Source organism: Homarus americanus, unplaced genomic scaffold, assembly GCF_018991925.1.
Source record: "Homarus americanus isolate GMGI-L3 unplaced genomic scaffold, GMGI_Hamer_2.0 scaffold53604, whole genome shotgun sequence".
NCBI lineage: Eukaryota > Metazoa > Arthropoda > Malacostraca > Decapoda > Nephropidae > Homarus > Homarus americanus.
The window spans coordinates 741,840-759,755 of record NW_024742288.1 but is presented as its reverse complement, the minus strand read 5'-3'; the positions used below and the strand labels follow the sequence as shown (position 1 = coordinate 759,755).

The 17,916-nt window shown below is 43.4% G+C and overlaps 1 protein-coding gene across 2 annotated transcripts in view; it reads left to right on the top strand.

Annotated features, from left to right (window-relative positions):
- The window catches only part of LOC121876713, a 122,015-nt gene extending 104,745 nt beyond the window's left edge, over positions 1-17,270 (top strand). The window contains exon 3 of one of the 2 annotated variants that reach the window (XR_006090803.1): positions 16,584-16,631. Coding sequence is in view for 1 of the 2 variants with exons in the window: in XM_042382071.1 (XP_042238005.1) it covers positions 16,584-16,654 (71 nt within the window). In the remaining variant the exon portion in view is untranslated. Of the gene's footprint in view, positions 1-16,583 lie in introns of both variants that reach the window. The other variant, XM_042382071.1, reaches the window with a different exon arrangement.
- The last annotated feature ends 646 nt before the right edge of the window (positions 17,271-17,916 follow it).

The following is a 17,916-nucleotide window of genomic DNA, read 5'->3' as shown; positions in this document are numbered from 1 at the left end:
AAATCAGAACAACGACAGCAAAACAAACAAACAAAAACAGAACACAGAACCAATACACAAAGACAACAACAATGACGAGAAGAAAATCCACCCACCGAATAACGTGACCCTCCTCCAGAATTGACTTAACCTCCCTTCCTCCTCCCTCTCCCCTTCCCCTTGGTTCCCCTCCCTCTCCCCTTCCTCCTCTCTCTCCCCTTCCTCTCCCTCCCTCTCCCATTCCTCCCCCTCCTCTCATTCCTCCTCCCTATCCCTTTCTCCCCCTTGCTTCCTCCTCCTTCCTCCTCCCTCCCTCCTTCTCCTCCCCTTCCTCCTTCCTCCTCCCTCCCTCCTTCTCCTCCCCTTTCCTCCTTTCCTCCTTCCTCCCTCCTCCTCCTTCCCTCCTCTGTTCTTCCTCTCCCTCCTCCCTCCTCCCCCTCCCTTTCCACCTCCTCCCTTCCCCCAACTAGATATCTATTGAAACGTGGCAACACTGTAAAGAGGAGGAAAAGGAGGAGGAGAAGAGGAGGTGGGCGAGAGAAAAATGTAGGCAACCCTCGCACGCCGCCATTACTTCCCTTTACAACAACAAAGTGAATTATCTTACCTCTGGCTTCCCATCTTCTATTGTCTCAACCAATTTATTATCGTTTTCTTTGATTTATTTTATTATTAGAACATTAATTAGGGGATTTATTTTATATAGATATTAATTTATTTGTTTATTTATTTTTATTTATTTATTTATTGTTATTGAGATATTAATTTATTCGTTTATTTTTATTTATTTATTTTTTCTTCTTCAGTTATGGGAAGTCTTATAGATGCAAGGAAATAAAACATTATTGTTAGCAAAGATAAAAGTGTCAGTCAGTCAGTCAGTCACCCAATCAATCAGTTATTCTTCAGTCAATCGCCCAATCACCCACACCCACCCAGTCACCCACCACACCCACCCACCCACCCACCACCACACCCCACCCACCCACCCAGTCAAATCGAATTATATAAGGCACACTTGAAGTTGACTGACGTAGCCCCAAAATAGCAACAACAAGAGACACAAACACACACGTAAAGGGGAAAAAAAAGGGGGAGGGAGGAAAGAAAATGGCCATTGAGCATTTTCCTTACGGTGACTCGAGTCATTGTCCTCTAGAGAAGCACTGCAGCATATTTTCCTCCACCTGACGGCCTCCATTGGTTACTGGGAGGAGGAAAGAGAATGTGTTATTTCATTTTCGTATTGGTGATGGCTAAGGGGAAAGAGAGAGAGAGAGAGAGAGAGAGAGAGAGAGAGAGAGATTTACACTGATAGCAATAAAATTAGGGATTATTTATTCTGAGTTAAATGTTGTTATTATTATTTTTTTTATTATTATTATTATTATTATTATTGTTATTACCATCATGACTATCAACACCATCAGTCATCATTATTATTACCTTGCGTCATCATCATTATCACGTAATACCATCATTACCATCAATCATCATTACCATCATCATTACCATCAGTCATTATCATTATCATTTATTACCATCATCATCGTTGTCATCAGTCATTATCATCATCATCATCATCATCATGGCCACTATCAGCTGTCGTCCACTAATGAGTCAAGGTTCATGTACTTTATCACATCTCTCTCTCTCTCTCTCTCTCTCTCTCTCTCTCTCTCTCTCTCTCTCTCTCTCTCTCTCTCTCTCTCTCTCTCTCTCTCTCTCTTCCCTTCCTCATATATCCTCTTCCCTTTCTCTACTTCAATATATCTTCTTTTCTTCCCTATTTCCTCCTTCTCTTCTCCTCAATTACCTCTCCCTCCCCCTCTTCCTTCTGTCCTTCAGCACCAATACTCCCTCCCTCCCTCCGCACTTCCTCTTTGATTCTCATCCTACCTCTCTCTCTCTCTCTCTCTCTCTCTCTCTCTCTCTCTCTCTCTCTCTCTCTCTCTCTCTCTCTCTCTCTCTCTCTCTCTCTCCTTTCCTCCTCCGATTTTGTCCCTCCTCCTCCTTTGAATCTGATCAGCCTTCCTTCCTTCCTTCCTACAATCCAGATTTAGCTCACTCTCTCTCTCCTATTCCCTCCTCCTCCTCCTCCTCCTCTCCTCCTCCTCCTCCTCTCTCTCTCCTCCTCATGTCATCATTATCACTCTTCCCGAAATCAAATTTTCCGACATCGACCTCGTCGTCTTATCCCTCCCCTCCTCCTCCCCCTCCTCCCACCCCTCCACCCCTCACCTCCCCCCTCCACCCCCTCCTCCTCCCCCCTCCACCCCCCCTCCACCCTCCCTGTCTCTCATCCTCCATTCTCAGTATGACGTCATGGGGCAAATCACGTGATCTTTGCGTCATACTGAGGTCGAGACGTAGATGGTTTGGGGGGGGTGAGGAGGTGCGGTGAGGGAAAAGAGGGGCAAAGGGGTGAGGAGAGGGGGAGGGTAAAGGGGGGGTGATGAAAGTCAAGAGTTGCCGGACCTTTTAAAACATATTGTTGTTGTTGTTATTGTTGTCTTTCGCTTCATCTCCAGTATTTTAATCTTTTAACTTTCCACTAAAAAGAATAATAATAATAATATCCCCTTCGTTATTTTCTATCAGTTCTCTTTTATTTATGTATTTATTTATTTATTTTACTTTAATCTAACTTCTCATCAATTCGGACGTTTACATGCAGTTAACCACTCTGTCTTTGGTCTCCTGGGCATTGTGAGTAAAAAAGAAGCCTCGCCCCCCGCTTACTCTTAATCTCTAATACTCTTGAAGAATCTTTATCACTTTACTTCTGTGACAGTCTAGCCATACCCCTGCTCCTCCCGTCAGTCTCTTGTTTGTTGTTTATTGGAGGGCATTGTGGGTAATGTTATATATACTCTAAATAACTACTTTCTTGGGGGAATACTATACTGATTATGGTCACTTTCATGATGGGGCGGGAAGTGTCTCAGGGGCGTGTGAGAATACCTGTATCGTCTGCTACCAGGTAGATAGATTGATAGATGGATGGATGGATGGATGGATGGATGGATGGAATCTATAACTAATACTTGAACCGTGACTTTTCGCTTATCGTTCGAATTTTGTTTGCTGTGTGGGGGATTATGGGTAATGGAGGATGCAGGTGAGGTGTCATCAGCTGGAGATCAGGTTAGGTGTGATGTATGGAGGTTCTCTGAGGCCTTCCGCTCCTGGTTTTGAGTTAAGACTTGTGATTTACCCCGTCAGCACCTCCACTACCTCCCCCTCCAACCCGTCAACTGATCCTCCACTACCTCCTCCTCCAACCCGTCAACTGATCCTCCACTACCTCCCCCTCCAACCCTCCCCTCACCTACACCACCTCCCCTCCACCACCTCCCCCTCAACCACCTCCCCCTCCACCACCACCTCCCCTCCACCACCTCCCCCTCCACCACCTCCCCCTCCACCACCTCCCCTCCACCACCTCCCCTCCACCACCTCCCCTCCACCACCTCCCCCTCACCTCCCACCACCTCCCCCCTCCACCACCTCCCCTCCACCACCACCTCCCCCTCCACCACCTCCCCTCCACCCTCCCCTCCACCACCTCCTCCTCAATACCTCCACCACCTCCCCCTCCATACCTCCACCACCTCCCCTCCACCACCTCCCCCTCATCCACCTCCCCTCCACCACCACCTCCCCTCCACCACCCCTCCCCCCTCCACCACCTCCCCTTCCACCACCTCCCCTCCACCACCTCCCCCTCAACCACCTCCCCCTCCCACCACCACCTCCCCTCCACCACCTCCCCTCCACCACCTCCCCCTCCACCTCCCCCTCCATCGACCTCGTCCTCCTCCATGGTGAGCGCTTGTGTAGATTCTTCTGTTATTTTTCACTGTGACGTATCATTTTTCGATATTTTTTTACTCTTTATAAATTGTCTTTCTATATCGCCTCTATATCTTCCGTAAACCTGTTTCTTCCTTTATCACCAATACTTATTTTCCACCTTTTTTTTTTCTTTACGTTTTCTATTTAATCATTATCTGTCTAATAAAATCTAAATGCGTCTGCAGCTCTATACGTGTCTTGGTTACTCACAGACGCTCACACTGACGAAAAATATATTTATGATCGTCTAATATAACTTGTATAATAACGTTCATAATTCAAAGTTAATTAAATTCTACTAGGTTTAAATATAGTTGCGCCGGCAGCTCTATACGTGACTTTACCTACTGCTGGAGATTTTCCCTCTTGGCAGAAAAATCAGTTTCTGCTTTGTTTCTTGACTGCCTCTCCAGACTGACCAAATGATAGTGTTTTTCCAAGTGAGGGAAGCTCTTGAATACGTTGAACCCGTTGAGTACGATGACATAATCTCCCCTGAATACAATGACTTAAATCCTTGACATTTTAACCCTTTGAATACGAGGACCTATTCTTTGAAGTACAATGACAGTGTACTCAAGGTGTTAAAACTTATACAAATTTTATATAATTTTTCAATGGTTTATTTGAGCATCTTCCCTTCGCTTATTGTGTGTTGGTTATTATTATTATTATAATCACTATCATTATTATTATCATCATCATTATTATTGTTATCATAATCCCTTTTCCCCTCTAGATGATAAAATATTGCCAGGTTTACTTTTAATGTAATTTATCACCAATATAACTCAGAACACAATGCCACTATCACCATCCTGCCTCTGTGTGTGTTATTGTCTGCCCCCATTACCTCTACTGTATGTGTGTCATCTCCTGTTTCTCATGTTTGCTTCCTCTGTCGTTCGTACTAATTGCTTTGCTTGCTTGCCTCTCTCTCTCTCTCTCTCTCTCTCTCTCTCTCTCTCTCTCTCTCTCTCTCTCTCTCTCTCTCTCTCTCTCTCTCTCTCTCAAGTCAATTTTCTTTCTTGACTCACGCTGTTATTATTCGCAACATTATTCATGCCTTAGTATACCTGGATAATCTGAATAAGTCTGCCTCCAGCTTTAGGTCTTTAAAGCTGACCTCTCTGACGCGTATACAAGGAACGTGAGAGCTGAACGGCCGACCTCTGGGAACGTATAGAGGTTAGAGCTCACTGCTACCTCGTGACAAGGAACGTGAATATTGTATGGCCGACCTATGGGAATGTATTAGAGAGGTTTAGAGTTCGTTCTTCTCTTAACATTGTGTTGAACGTCGAGGTGAACGGCCATGTTACGTGGTATAGGATTTAGAATGGCCTTTCCTTCCTTTCACTTCTCCCTTCTCTCTTCTCTCTTCCTCTCCCTCTCTCCCTCCTTCTTACCTTTTCATACTCCCGCGACATAAAAATAAGGAAGGCCATTATTTTCTGATGTGACGTCATTGCAATTGCATATATCCGTTACCAGTTGTAATTTGTTATTTAATTATTGTACTCTCTCTCTCTCTCTCTCTCTCTCTCTCTCTCTCTCTCTCTCTCTCTCTCTCTCTCTCCCCCTCTCTCTCTCCTCTTTTCCGTTCCCCTTCCCTATATGCAATCTATCTGTGTTTACCTCACCCTTCCTCCCTCCCTCCTTCCTTCCTTCCTTCCTTCCTTCCTTCCTTCCTTCTCCTCCTTCCTTCCTTCCTTCCTTCCTTCCTCCTTCTTCCTTCCTTCCTTCCTTCCTTCCTTCCTTCTTCCCCCTTTTCTCCTCCTTCTTCTTCTCTTCTCTGTTTCATCTCCATCTCCTCTCCTTACTGCAAGTCTCCTCTAACCCTCCTTCTCCTTCACCTTCTTCCCTTTCATTCCTTCATATCTCTTCTTCCTCCCTCCATCATCTCTCACCTCTTCGCCTTCTTAGATTTTTCTCTCTCTCTCCCTCCCCCCTCCATCTGTATATTTTTACCTCCCACCCCTCCTCCTACCCTCTTCCCTTCTCCCTCCTCCTCTTCCTCCTCCTCCTCCTCTTCCCTCCTCCTCCTCCTCCTCCTCCTGGGTATGGAGGAGGAGGAGGCATGTTCGTTAGGTGATTGTCAAACTTTTGACTGTCTGCTGAGGTTGAGGGAGGTGCGGAGTCTCCTCTCCTCCTCCTCCTCCCTCCTCCTCCTCCTCCTCCTCCTCCTCCTCCTCCTCCCTCCTCCTCCTCCTCTTCCTTCTTCTTTTCCCCCTCCTCTTCATTGGTCTCAAATATCTCTTATGATTTTGGAAGACTCTCTCTCTCTCTCTCTCTCTCTCTCTCTCTCTCTCTCTCTCTCTCTCCCCCCCCTCCTCTCCTCCTCTCCTCCTCTCTCTCTCCTCCTCCTCTCTCCTTCCTCCCTCCCTCCCCCCTTCCCTCCTTCTCCTTCCTCCCTCCCTCTCCTCCCTCCTTCCCTCCTCCTCCCTCCTTCTCCCCCTCCCTCCCTCCTCCCTCCCTCCCTCCCTCCCTCCTCCCTCCTCCTCCTCCCTCCCTCCTTCCTTCGCTCCCTCCTCCCTCCCTCCTCCCTCCCTCCTCCTCCCTCCCTCCTCCCCTTCCCTCCTCCCTCCCTCATTAATCATCCATCTGAAATGAAATAATCTGAGCTAACAGGCATTACTTGTCAGGCTCATTTGCATATTCATAACACTGTGATGGTTAGGTCGTTAATACTCATGTCCGGCAACTCTGAGAATTTGTGTCACAGCTGTTATTAAGTCGGTCTGTTGTCTGTCTGTCTGTCTGTCTGTGTCTGTCTGTCTGTCTATCTGTGTCTGTGTCTGTCTGTCTATCTGTCTGTGTCGGTTTGTCTGGTTTCCTTACTATATTTTTCTATGTCTATCTATTTTTGTATATTTTTTTTTTAGTTCTTTGTTAGTTTTTTTTCCCTTTCAGTTTATTTACTTTGTTTATTCCTCTTTTTTATTTGTTTATCTGTATGTCTTCTCTTTATTTTTTTGTCTATATCTGTTTGTCTGTCTGTTTATATGTCTGACTATTTATCTATCTGTCTATTATCTTTATTCCTTTGGCATTTTTTTTATCTATCAATTTACTCTCTCTCTCTCTCTCTCTCTCTCTCTCTCTCTCAAACGCGACAACAAGGTAATAGAGATGGAAGGGATCCTCACCTGTCCACCTGTAACACTTTAATTATCGACCGTCACACCTGGGAAAACACCTCTTCTACCACCCAGAGTTGTGGTAATGGTGGTAGTGGTGGTTGTGGGTGTACAGAATGGTGGTTGTTGCGGTTGTAGGTGTACATAATGGTGGTTGTTGTGGTTGTGGGTGTACATAATGGTGGTTGTTGTGGTTGTAGGTGTACATAATGGTGGTTGTTGTGGTTGTTGGTTCCAGAATAGTGGTAGTTGTCGGTGTTCAAAGTTATGGATAGTGGTGGTTGTATGTGTTTTGTAGTTGTGGTAGTAGTCGTTGTGGGTGTAAAGAATAGTGGTTGTGGGTTCCAGAGTTGTGGTAGTGGTGGTAGGTGGTGTCCAAAGTCGTGGTAGTGGTTGTTGTGGTGGTAGGTGTCCATAAATTATGATAGTCGCTGTGATGTTGGTGAAAGTCAAGAATTGTGGTGGTGGTAATGGTGGTGGTGGTGGTGATGGTGGTGGTGGTGATGGTAGTAGTGCTGGTGGTGGTGGTGGTAGTGGTGGTGATGGTAGTAGTGCTGGTGGTGGTGGTAGTGGTGGTGATGGTGGTGATGGTATTAGTGCTGGTGGTGGTGGTGGTAGTAGTGCTGGTGGTGGTGGTGGTAGTGGGTGGTGATGGTACTAGTGCTGGTGGTGGTGGTGGTGGTGGGTGATGGTAGTAGTGCTGGTGTGGTGGTGGTAGTGGTGGGTGAGGGTGGTGTTGATGGTAGTAGTGCTGGTGGTGGTGGTGGTGGTAGTGGTGGTGATGGTGGTGGTGGTGGTATTATTGGGCTGCAATTGGTGGTGTGGTGATGGTAGTAGTGCTGAGTGGTGGTGGTGGTAGTAGTGCTGGTGGTGGTGGTGGTGGTAGTGGTGGTGAGGGTGGTGGTGGTGATGGTAGTAGTGCTGGTGGTGGTGGTGGTAAGTGTTAAAGTGAAGAGCTAATGGTGTTGGCGTGTGTCATTAAAGGAACACATTGGCCTGGGAAAGGAGTGGAAGGGAGAGTAGGGAAGGGAAGGTAGGAGGGAGGGAGGAGGGGGGGAAGGGGGGAGGGAGATGTCCTTTAGAGAAATATTGGGCGTCCTTTACCTAGACATAAGAGCTGAGGGCCTCCAGGAAGGAAGTACATCAGTAGCAGAGGACGTCTTGGAAGAAGCAACACGGAATCCTTAAGTGAACCTGACAGGAGAGATGGGATCCTTGAGAAAACCCGAGAGAACTGAAGGGATCCTTGACAGAACCCGAGAGAATAGACGGGATCATTGAGAGAACCTGGGAGAATAGACGGGATCCTTAAGAGAACCCGAGAGAATAGACGGGATCCTTGAGAGAACCTGGGAGAAGAGACGGGATCCTTGAGAGAACCCGAGATAACAGACGGGATCCTTGAGAGAACCTGAGAGAACAGACGGGATCCTTGAAAGAGCCTGAGAGAACAGACGGGATCCTTGAGAGAACCCGAGAGAACACAGACGGGATCCTTGAGAGAACCTGAGAGAACAAACGAGATCCTTGAGAGAACAGACGGGATCCTTAAGAGAACCAGCTGACAAGAAGGACGAGATCCTTTTTAAGAACCTGACGGGACAGACAGGAATCCATAAGAGAGACTGGCAGGACATACAGGAACCGTGAAGGCACTTTATAAAGGTAGATGGTTCCCGTACGAGTGTTTTTGCCTTCAACATAAATACAGAGCACAGCCAACGGGGCGACACCCACCACCCGTAATTGTGTTTGGGGCTGCTCCTCGGGGCGTAAATCTGCCTCCTGAATGGTCCAATTACATACGAGTTACAGCACCTGCAGCAGCCCCTTGTCCTCTTCCTCTTCCTCCTCCGCCTCCTCAAAAACATCCTCTATAAATATTCTCTCATCTATATCCTTCCTTCCCCTCCCGGTACTCGTAAGGAAGCTGTCACAAAGACTTATTGACAAAAGAACTACTTAAAGGGAAAGTAAACACAAAGGCTTACTGACGAGGTAGTATTTATAAGAAAGTACATACATAGAGGTACTGACGAGGAAGTACTGGCAAGGAAGAGGTGACTACGGCCTCCAGGTATGGCTGAGGAAGATGTTAAATACTTGGTAGGTATTTGTCATTGTTGTCCCCATAAGACTGATTTTTAGTCATATTTTCCTTATAAAATAACTACCTATGTCACACCTCAAGTATGTGAGTCACGTATTGTTTAGTAATGTGTAACAAGATTTACCTTTTACTGAACCGTGTATGACTGGCTGACTGACTTACTTACTTAGGAGAATATTATTGACTCATCCATTTACATACTGACGGAGAAATCCTCTTTTTTTTTTACGCTGTACGAATCAATCCTTTGTTTACATTTAGCGTTGTGCTCAGTGTCGGGGGAAGGTCATAAGAGAGTAGCATCACGTGTTTCACCATAATAACAAACTGTGGAACTCGAGTCTAGTGTAGCCTTTTCTTGCCTCCTCACGATTAGTATAGCTTTATCTTACGCCTCAGTACCTAGAAAAAAAAATGGTGATATAATACATATTTTTGTCGCCTACAAGTGGTATAGCACTGTTTTATCCCTCTCTAGTGGCAAAGCTCTTTCTTGGGCCTATAATTCCCTGGAACACACCTGCGTGGACTAACTATCTTTGGTCCCTGAGACACGGTATAGATCTTTCTTACCTCCCTGCCAGAAAAAGAAACAGCTCTCTCTCCTTAGCTGGAAAAGACAGGGTGGTATGGCTCTTCACACACACACACACACACACACACACACACACACACACACACACACACACACACACACACACACACACACACACACACACACACACACATATCACCTCCTTCCCTCTCTGTATGAGTGGGAACACACACAGGTGTAGTATGGCACTGTCTTGTCTCAGAGGCCATTTGCATGATGACGAGGAGGGACCAGGGAGAGGGAGAGTCCAGGTGGCTGTAGTCTACTAATGAACCATCTGAGAGCTTTACAAGCTGTCATGATGCTTCCTCTTCCTCCACCCCCTACTAGTAACGCTCCAACCATCTGCTACACTACTTAACCCTTCCTCCCTCACCCCCCCTCCCTCCCTTATCTACCTCCCTCTTTCTTCTTCTTCTTCTTTCTTCTTCTTTCTTCTTCTCCCTCTTCTTCTTCTGTGTTAACCAAACGTACACATATTTATAAACACAAAGACAACAGTACGCAAAACCAAGCAAACAAACACAGTCACACCCCAACAGAGAAACACACAGAGACATATTAATACGTTAACATAATCATTGTCACACACACACACACACACACACACACACACACACACACACACACACACACACACACACACACACACACACACAAAAAGTAAGCACAAAACAGAAACACAAAAAAGATAAAGGTAGTCAATCCTTACACAAAAACATGTAAAAAACATTCACACACAAGAAAAACAAACAAACACAGACACACTAACCCCAGCCTTTATTGACGGGGAGGAGGGAGGGCAGGGGGCAGGGAGCAGAGACAATGAATAAAGATTTCGTCCGCGTGTTTTAAAACTCTCATTAAACTTTTAAGACAAAAGTTATGAGATTTGCTACGACCTCCTCTTGTGTGTATGTTGGTCAGTGGGGGGAGGGGGGGTGGTAATAACACACACACACACACACACACACACACACACACACACCAATGCATTTGAACACATACACACCAATGCATTTGAACACACACACACACACATACACCTATGTATTTGAACACACACATATACACATATATTTGTTATTATGGTACTATTTCACACCAACATGTATACAGATAAAGGTACATGTACAGGCAGTTATATATGTGTACATGTGCACGTACATGTACATACACAGACATGATGGTTCGTATGGAGACAAAGTTTTACATGAAATTTGCATTAAGATGTGAAAGTTTGAAAGTAATTGAAGCCGACCACATCGCCTTGTCTCCACCAACACAAAATCTTCAACAATGATGTCTCCAACTCTCCAACAACACAGTCACCAACAGCAATCATCAACACTCCAACAACACAAACACCCCGGGAAAGGTTGTTTCTTAAGTAAAAATAAATAAATAAATAAATAAAAATCCAAGAGAAAATTTTTGAATCCAGTGACGTGAAGACTACCAAAAATAACCTTCGATTCCCTGATCCAGACGAACCTCTTGGGGGGATGAACCTAAAAAAAATGTAACGTAAAATTTTGAAAACATTTGTTGTATTTGTCTTTTAAAGTAGAGTATTAAAGTGACGTCCATAGTGAAGAATTATTTTTTTAGGTAGTTATGATATTTGACCAATCGAATTGGGTCCATATTTGTATTTTTATTTACTGATTATATTCAAACTCGGTACGGTTAATTATTATTATTATTTAAAGTAGGTTAATTTAACTTAGATTAGATTATATTCGAGGTAGGTTAGGTTATATTGGGTTAGATTTGGTTAAGTGACTAATCCGGATACGGGAAATTAGCGAATCCTAGTCACTTGAAAAAATAGGCCAAGATTTTCGACCTTGGGGATGTATCTTAGGTCTCTCCTCTTCCCTATCCTCCCTTTTTTTCTCTTGCCTTTCCTTCACATTTGTTATACTTTTCTTCGTTATCTCTTCCCCCTTTTGCTTCTATTCTCTTCACTTCCCCTCCCTTGCGCTTCTAACCCTCTTCTCCTGTTTCACACCTTTTATCGTCTCTCTCCCTCTCTCACCTTTACGCTAAGCTCCTCCCCTACCTTCCAGTAAAGCTGATGTGTGTGTGTGTGTGTGTGTGTGTGTGTGTGTGTGTGCAGAGGTTCAAAATTAACATGACACCTATTTTGAGAAAGTCACAGATTCACTATAAATTTTTTCTTTACACACACACACACACACACACACACACACACACACACACACACACACACACACACACACACACACACACACACACACACACGTTCCAAAATACATTATCATACTAGCATGCTACCCTTAATGTAACCCCTTAACATACTAGTGCCAGTAAATGGAATTATTGAAAAGATCAACTCCCTCTACCTAGCCCGAAGTCCCACACCCCCCTCTCCCTTCCCCTATCCCCCCTCCCCCTTCCCCCCTTCCTCCACAAGACGTAAATAAAAATACCACGTCCTGTTGGGAATCGATTCTGCACTTTAACTTGACACTTGGACAGCATCACAATACTCGTTCATTCACAAATAAAAAGAAATTATATACTGAAGTTTTTTTTATTATTGTTATTAGATGCCAGATGGTGTTGAATTTATTTGTATTTGAATTTGAGTTCATCACCTTGAAGATGACGAGGTGAAGCTAACCTAACCCGACCCCAGTAGACCCGACCCCACCCCACTCCACCCCACCCCACCCCACCCCACCTCTACCTCTCTTGTCTTCCAATAACTTTCCCGAATCTGTTAGTTTAGCTTGGTGATTTGTCTCCGTCACTGATGAATATTTAAAACTCGCAGGACGAATTCGAAAACCCGTCAAAAAAAATCTTCAAGGGGTGAGTGGTCGATTGGTGGAAGCTTCCGTGTTTCGTGTGATTTTTCGTAGTTTGTTGTGTAAAAAAAATTGACGCCGTGTACGTTAGTGTCATGTGTGGCCTTATGAGGAGTGTGATAGATTGAGAGAGAGGGAGTGGGGTAAGAGAGAGAGTGAGGGAAAATAGAGGGGAAGGGAGAAAAAGAAGAATGAAACGGATTGAGAAAGAAGAAAATATGGGAAAGAGGAGAATATAAAGAAAAAGTGAGGAGGGGGGAAGAGGAAGATGTTGAGAGAGAGAGAGAGAGAGAGAGAGAATAGTATGCTCTTGTATTTGTGTGCGTGTGTTGGAGGTCTCTCTCTCTCTCTCTCTCTCTCTCTCTCTCTCTCTCTCTCTCTCTCTCTCTCTCTCTCTCCATCATCAAACCCTACTACTAAAATAAAAATTAATTATTCTTGCCTCTACATAAAAACCTAATCACGTTTCACACATCTTAAAACCTGAAAACCAAACCAAATTGTAAAAAAAAATTACCGAGTTTTATTATTATTATTATTTTTCTCTCTCTCTTTCTATCATTTGTGCAAAGTTCAGCTACGACCAATCGATTCCTGGTTCGTGTGTGGGGAGGAGAGAAACTGGCTATTAATATGTGTAGTGTAGTGTAGTGTAGTGTAGTGTAGTGTATAGTGTAGTCTAGTGTACAGTGTAGTGTAGTAGGGAGGTAGAGAGAGGTGGAGGTGAGTGATGGTGAGGCAGGGACGGAGAGGTGAAGGATAAAGGAAGAGATGGAGGTAAACGAGAGATGGGGAAACAGAGGACAGGTAGAGAAGGAGAAAAATCGATAACAAAACCAATCTAAATAAATAAATAATAAAAGATAAACAACGTGAGCATTCGAGTCTAAAGTTAATTATATTTTAAACAACAAAAATAATAAATTAAGAAAAAATTAACATCTTCATAAACTAAACCATTAATTAACATATTCGAAAATACTTAGGTGAGATTTCCCGTAAACTTGGAGAATTTTTAATTAAAGTTTTTAATATTGTCGAGTCAATTTACCCTTGATGCTCTGGTGTTTTGGTTTTGTTTTTCGTATTAATTTATTGAAAAGTTTTAGGTCTTTAATTTCTCTTTCTTACGATTTTATCTTCTTCCTTCACTCTTTTCCTCTAATTTTTGTCCTCCTCGTTCCCTCCTCCTCCTCCTCTTCCTGCTCTTCCCCTTCTCTACCCCTTTACTTCCCATCTTCCTCTCTTTCTCCTTTCCTTTCCCCTCTTTTTTCCTCTAATTTCCATCATCTCCTCTCCTCTACCCCACCCTCTTCATCCCCTCTTCCTCCTCCCCCCCCTCCTTCTCCCACCCCTCTTCCTCCTTTCTCCCCCCTCCTCCTCCCCCTCTCCTCCCCTACCCTTCGTCTTCCACCCCCCCCCACTATAGTAGTGTAGTGTCTCATCACGTACAGGCATGAAGGGGGGGCTCAGGCTACGAAGGGGAGGGAGTAAGTCAGGCTGCGAAGGGGAGGGAGTGAGTCAGGTTAGGAGAGAGAGGGGGGAGGGAGTAAGTCAGGCTGCGAAGGGGAGGGAGTGAGTCAGGCTGCGAAGGGGAGGGAGTGAGTCAGGCTAGGAGAGAGAGGGGGGAGGGAGGTTGTAGGAAAGGAACTCATAAACGTGCCAGGTTCGACTAGCTCTTTAACTCACTCAAGTGATTTTGATATCTTCCTTCCTCCCCCTATAACTGTGAATCGTCTTTATCATCTTAATCACCTTATTCAACCTTGAATTACATCATATATTCTGTCATTAACGTTGGTATCTGGTGACCTGTAGTTAACGAGGGTGTTTTTATTCTTGTGGTTTGTGTAATTATCGACGATTTGTATTTTTTTTTCTTTTGACTGTGGATGGGGATTTGTTATCGTCTGATGGCTTGAAAATAATGTATTATTCTGGCGACTTTAGGAGGGCGTTTATTCTCCACATGGCTTAAGAAGGATTTATCTCCTAGTGGCTTGAGGAGAAATAAGTCTCCTAGTGGCTTGAGGAGAACGTTATCTCCGAGTGGCTTGAGGAGAACGTTATCTCCGAGTGGCTTGAGAAGAACGTTATCTAGTGGCTTGAGGAGAACGTTATCTCCTAGTGGCTTAAGGAGAGCGTTATCTCCTAGTTGCTTGAGAAGAACGTTATCTCCTAGTGGTTTGAGAAAAACGTAAATTACTCCTTGTGGCTTTTGAGGAGAGCATATACAGTCGCCTGCACTTCTACCTGGTACAATGGCTGATACGTGTTGTGAGATGTGGCAACTCTTTGGAATATTTATCTAGCATTCTAAGTCTGGCTACTATTGCCAGGTTCTTTAGGGCCATTCCGCGAGTTTTAATATGACGTAAACAAACACAGAGTTGCCACATCTCACAAAAAGCGCCAGTCACTGTACCAGGTATAAGTGCAGGCGAGTGTACATCCTCTTAGTCGCTTTGAAGAGAACGTATATTCTTTGGGTGGTTCAGAAAAAAAAATCACGTACGAATCTCGTAAGTTGGGCCTCTAACAGCTCGTCCGTGGACTTAAGTTAAAAAAAATAACGTGCTTTTCAATTTCTCGTCCGTGGTCTTAAGATAACACAGAAAAACTTATGTGTCTTTGATAATTAATTTAGTCGTGTGAGATATATTTGTTATGATGCCCTGAGGGAGACCAGAGCGCCTCACCACACCCAAGTGACATTTCTCTCTCTCTCTCTCTTGTAATTATGGAACTATGAATTATTATTTTCCTTTTTGCTTCTGTTTCCCCGCGTAATGGAGTCTCAACTCATTTGTTCCTTTATTTCTCCTTTCTATTTTTTTTAAGTCTTGATATCCCAGATTTATCAGAGGGTGGCGCAGCTCACTACCAACTTTCACTTGTGTTTCTCTAAGCGTCACTGTTTTTTTTATTTCATCCACATGCATATTATTACGTTTGCCCGCATTAACTCAGATCTTATCACCATGTTTATATTTATCCCCGCTTTAATCTCGTGTCTCGCTATCGTCCGTATCTTTGTCGCATGTGAAAAAGGATTTTGGAAAAAGCAATGAATTTTATACTCCGTTCCCTAGTGGTGCGGCAGAATTCACGGAATGTGTTGTTTTTAACGTCGTCATTGTTGTTATTCTGTTCTAGTTAATCTATCTATTGGATTACATATATTTCCCATTTTATTCCAGTATTTTATTATCCCTATTTGCATTTATTCACCTTCTTATCACATTCTCTTTAATCTATTTCTTATTTGCAGTTTTTTTCCTCGGTCTTTTGTGCTGGTCGGGCATTCAGTCTGGCGTTTAATCTTACTTAACCCTGGGTTCTTTTTTACTCTTTTTCATTATAGATAAAATCGTTGCTATTATGTTTTTAGTGATGATTGCTCGTGTTCCGTGTGAAGGCTTTTTTTTTTAGATTTTTTTCAGTTCTCTTTTATTTTTTTATGGATTATTCTTACGATTACGAATGATAACTTTCCGGCTTGCAGATATTTTATTAACGAAACGATAATTCTAACGATTATGGATGATAATTTTCTGTCATTTAGTGTATTTTATTATTAACCTTATTATTGATCTCTCTCTCTCTCTCTCTCTCTCTCTCTCTCTCTCTCTCTCTCTCTTAGTGGTATACAGAATAAGTCTTAGTTGGTATACATGACGTGAGATAACTGGTATACATGGTGTGTATTAGCTGGTATACATGATGTGTGTTAACTGGTATACATGGCGCTATTACCTGGTATGAGGATGGTATACATAATGTGCTCGATAAATATATTCAATAATGATATCCATAGATGTATGTCACTTCCCATAAACACCTGTACCTCCATTAACAACACCTGTACGCCTCTTAACACCTGTACGCCTCTTAACACATGTACACCGTAGCACTTGTACACCTAACACCTGTACGCCCACTAATACCTGTACCCACTAATACCTGTATCCACTAATGCCTGTACCAACTAACACCTGTACGCCCACTAACACCTTTACGCCCACTAACACCTGTACGCCCACTAACACCTGCCCTCTCCACAGGTATTCTGGCTTTGGTGATTTTCTGCATCTGCGTGGGCAAGAAAGACTCCTGCAAGGTCTGCTTCTGGTAACCATGGCAACCACCAGATGCTGAGGGGACGAGGGGAAGGAGACGAGGGGAGCACCTACCTGTGTGGAGGAGAGAAGAGAAGTGAGGGAGACGGAGATGATAACTGTTGGAGATGAAGAAGAGAAAGAGAAATGGAAGACGAATGAAGGAGTCGAAGATGAGAAGTAAAGGTATTGGAGATGAAAAGGAGGAGGGAAGGAGAACAAGGAAGAGGAGAAAGATAAATGAAGAACAAGTTGATGATGGGTGGCGACTCAGAGGATAAAATAAACCGTTGAATAAGAACAGTGACGTACTTATATACGGACACGTAGGGACACGGAAGACTGGACATGGAGTAAACTAGAATAAAGGTATAAATTGATACGTTGGTAAATAAGAGAAATCGGGTAAAGGGAACAAAGAAAGACTTAGGACTAGGAGAGATAGAGATAGAGGAAGAATAGGCAGTAAAGTAAAAAGTCTGATGATTAATAAGAACGAAGATCAAATTGGTAGGTAAGAGAAGTGATAAATATGACGATAAAGATGAGATATAAAGAAAATAAATTATGGAATCAAACTTGCTACGGAGAATTTATTATTATTTTTTATATTAGGATCAATTTATAGTTATTAGGACAGTATTATTATTATTTTCATCATTATTATTATTATTATTATTATTATTATTATTATTATTATTATTATTATTATTATCATCATCATTATTACTAAGTATCAATGGAACGGACTCGAAAATCTTCAGAAACTCATTAAATTTTATCTTTCTCTTGGAAATTTATTGAAAAAATATATATAAATAGCTATTTTTTCATAGGATCGCTTACATAAACCTTAGCGTGTAATTATGGGATAAATAAAGTACTGGGAAATGGATAAAAGAAAGTGGCTTAGGAGGAAAGAGGGGGTGACTTCGGTGGCTGGTAGGGTGATGGAGGGAGGCAGGAATATGTCTCCCTAATAGACTGTCTAAAAACACACTAACTACCACTGGGAGGAGAGCCAGCCAATGTTACTCTCCGGTAGCGAGTGAAGGAAAAAAGTAAATGTATAAGGGATTGTGGGAATAGGGAAATGGCGATCAGTAGCGAATGAAGGAAGTAGATGTATTATGGATAGCGGAAATGTGGGAATGGCGATCAGTAGAAGGGAGGATAATGAAGGAAATTTATGTAGAAAAAAGAGTAGAATAAGGAAGTAGTGATCAGTAGATAGTATGTGTATGAAAGTCGTAATTGCATAATAAGAAGATAAATGAGG